General features: G+C 40.7%; 1 protein-coding gene across 1 annotated transcript; it reads right to left on the minus strand.

The window, feature by feature from the left end:
* Positions 1-587: 587 nt before the first annotated feature.
* Positions 588-1,196, minus strand: LOC129489353 (endogenous retrovirus group K member 5 Env polyprotein-like). The gene has a single exon (XM_055291822.2). It carries the CDS (start codon positions 1,194-1,196, stop codon positions 588-590), a length of 609 nt encoding a protein of 202 aa, XP_055147797.2.
* Between the last annotated feature and the right edge of the window lie 1,121 nt (positions 1,197-2,317).

The raw sequence follows: 2,317 nt of genomic DNA on the forward strand, positions 1-2,317 counted from the left end.
ATGACCTTGATAGTACTGAGGAGGATTGGTCAGGAATTTTGTAGAATGTCCCCCATTGTCACTTCATGTTCTCAAGGTGAACTGTCATCTTTGATGTTCACTTGGATCATTTGGCAGAGCTACTGTTTGTCAGGTTTCTCCACTGTGAAGTTATTTTTTCTCCTTGTCAATACTGCATGTGTTCTTTTGGAGCAAGTCACTATGCAGAGCCCACACTTATGGAGTGAGGAGTTGGCTCCACCTTCTTGATGGCTGAGTGTCTACATCAAGCAGTTGTCTACATACAGCAGTTGCTGTGACTGCAATAAGACCAATAATCACTGCAATCAAAGTAAAAATGAATCTTTTGGATCTAGTTAGAACTTCTTTTAATACTTCTGTTAAAATATAGATGGATGAGGAAGCCTCCCACAGTCGGTACATGGACACAGGGATCCCCATGCCCTCTCTTGCCCTCACTAGCAGAATATGGTGCTGCCAGTCCAAAGTTGAATCAATGCAAGTAAACAATCTACAGTTTTCACAGGTTATAGTTTGGGAATCTGGTTTAAGATCTATGATTCCTACAAATAGCATATAAGGGGGTTTTACACACTACATTTCCATGGATAGAGTGATTCTAACCTTCTATGAACCTGGTCCAGGCTTTCAGTTAAATCACTATCATAGGCCATATTAATGGGCCAGATGGATGGGACCTGTGAACACGATTGAGTCTGGCCCATACAATTATGATATAATTGGCCTCGAGGGGCCCAGTCTATAATAGTTCCGAATTCATTGTTTTGTAGTACCACTGCAGTATCAGCCACACATTCTTCCCAAACTAAGACTTCTGGGCTTTTTGATTCTTTGGGGATTTCCTTGGGACCAGGCTTCCCCTTAGGCCTACATTGTAATGATCTTTGATAAGAAGGGTCCTGTAAATTGTTTATCTGTGGCCTGAGTGACATTCCACTTACCATGTGATAAGTAAATCTACTAATGGCACTGACAGTAGGTACTTCTACCAACCAATTTTGGGTTGCAGGCATTAAGCATTCTGGTGCTTTCCCCAGGCAAATAGGAAGATAATGATACCCAATGGAAATGTTTATCATCATTCCTTCTTCTTCAGGTTGGGCAAGGCCACCGTCATCTGTGGGGCCTGGTACCCATGCACTATTATTAACATATACTTCAATAGAATTATCCATCCAAGTGGCTGCCTGAATTGAGGGTGGGAAAGGCACATAGGCCCAGTAGGTATAATTAGCTGCAGCTGCTCCTGCAGACATAGGGAGACTTACCACCATTGATACAATCATTAAAGCTGCAAGCAGCATATTCTCTGGAGTTTGTGTTACCCTTGTGTTCTTCAGGCTTTTTTCAGCTAACTGTGTCAGCTTCTTTAGCTGGGCCCAGGACAGCAACTCTGCTTTCTTTGTGGATGGCAACTTCATCTTTTCTTCTGATATCACCATTTTGTTCACCTGGTGAGTTGATGGTGCTCGAGTGAGGGTTTTCCGTCTCCACGGAGGCATTTTTCCTTGCATCTCTGATGGGTTCATTGTAGAACTTCAAATGTCTAGTGGGTATCCAAACAGGAAGCTGATTTTCTCCTGGTGAAACACAAGCAAAACCTCTCCCCATGTTATCACCTTACCTATTTCCCATGTATTATTTTTGATCTTTTCACCAAATCAGTTTTTCCTCATGTGGGCTGTTCTTTCTACCAGTAACATGTTGCTCTGCAGAAGTAGTGGTCTGATTTCTATATACGTTTAAAAACTTTAAAGTATAGAGTGCTAGATTAAGTTGTATCTGGGGAGTGTTATACTCCTTACTCTCTTTTTCCTTTTTTTGTTTAACCCATTGAGCTTTGAGTGTTCTATTATTTCTTTCAATTATGGCCTGTCCTTGGGAATTATAAGGGATTCCTCTTGTATGTGTAATTTTCCACTGATTTAAGAATTTTTGAAATGCTTTGCTAGAGTATCCTGGCCCATTATCTGTTTTACTTTTTTCTGGAACTCCCATGACAGCAAAAGAAGATAATAAATGTCTTTTAACATGGGAAGTACTTTCTCCTGTCTAGCACGTTGCCCATATGAAATGTGAATAAGTATCAACTGTCACATGGACAAATGACAATTTTCCAAATGAAGGTCATTGTGTGACATCCATTTGCCCTAATGCATTAGGACATAAACCTCTGGGATTAACTCCTGCCTCCTGAGTGGCCAAGTGTAGGACTTGACACTCAGTACAATGTTGTACAATATTTTTTGCCTCTTTCCATGTGATATCAAATTTATTTTTTAATTCCGTTGCATTT

This window comes from Symphalangus syndactylus, chromosome 23 (genome assembly GCF_028878055.3).
Source record: "Symphalangus syndactylus isolate Jambi chromosome 23, NHGRI_mSymSyn1-v2.1_pri, whole genome shotgun sequence".
In the NCBI taxonomy this organism is placed as follows: domain Eukaryota; kingdom Metazoa; phylum Chordata; class Mammalia; order Primates; family Hylobatidae; genus Symphalangus; species Symphalangus syndactylus.

What these genes read in the sequence shown, in the direction of transcription:
- LOC129489353 (XM_055291822.2), bottom strand. Translation starts at nt 1,196, where the DNA reads ATGGATAATTCTATTGAAGTATATGTTAATAATAGTGCATGGGTACCA.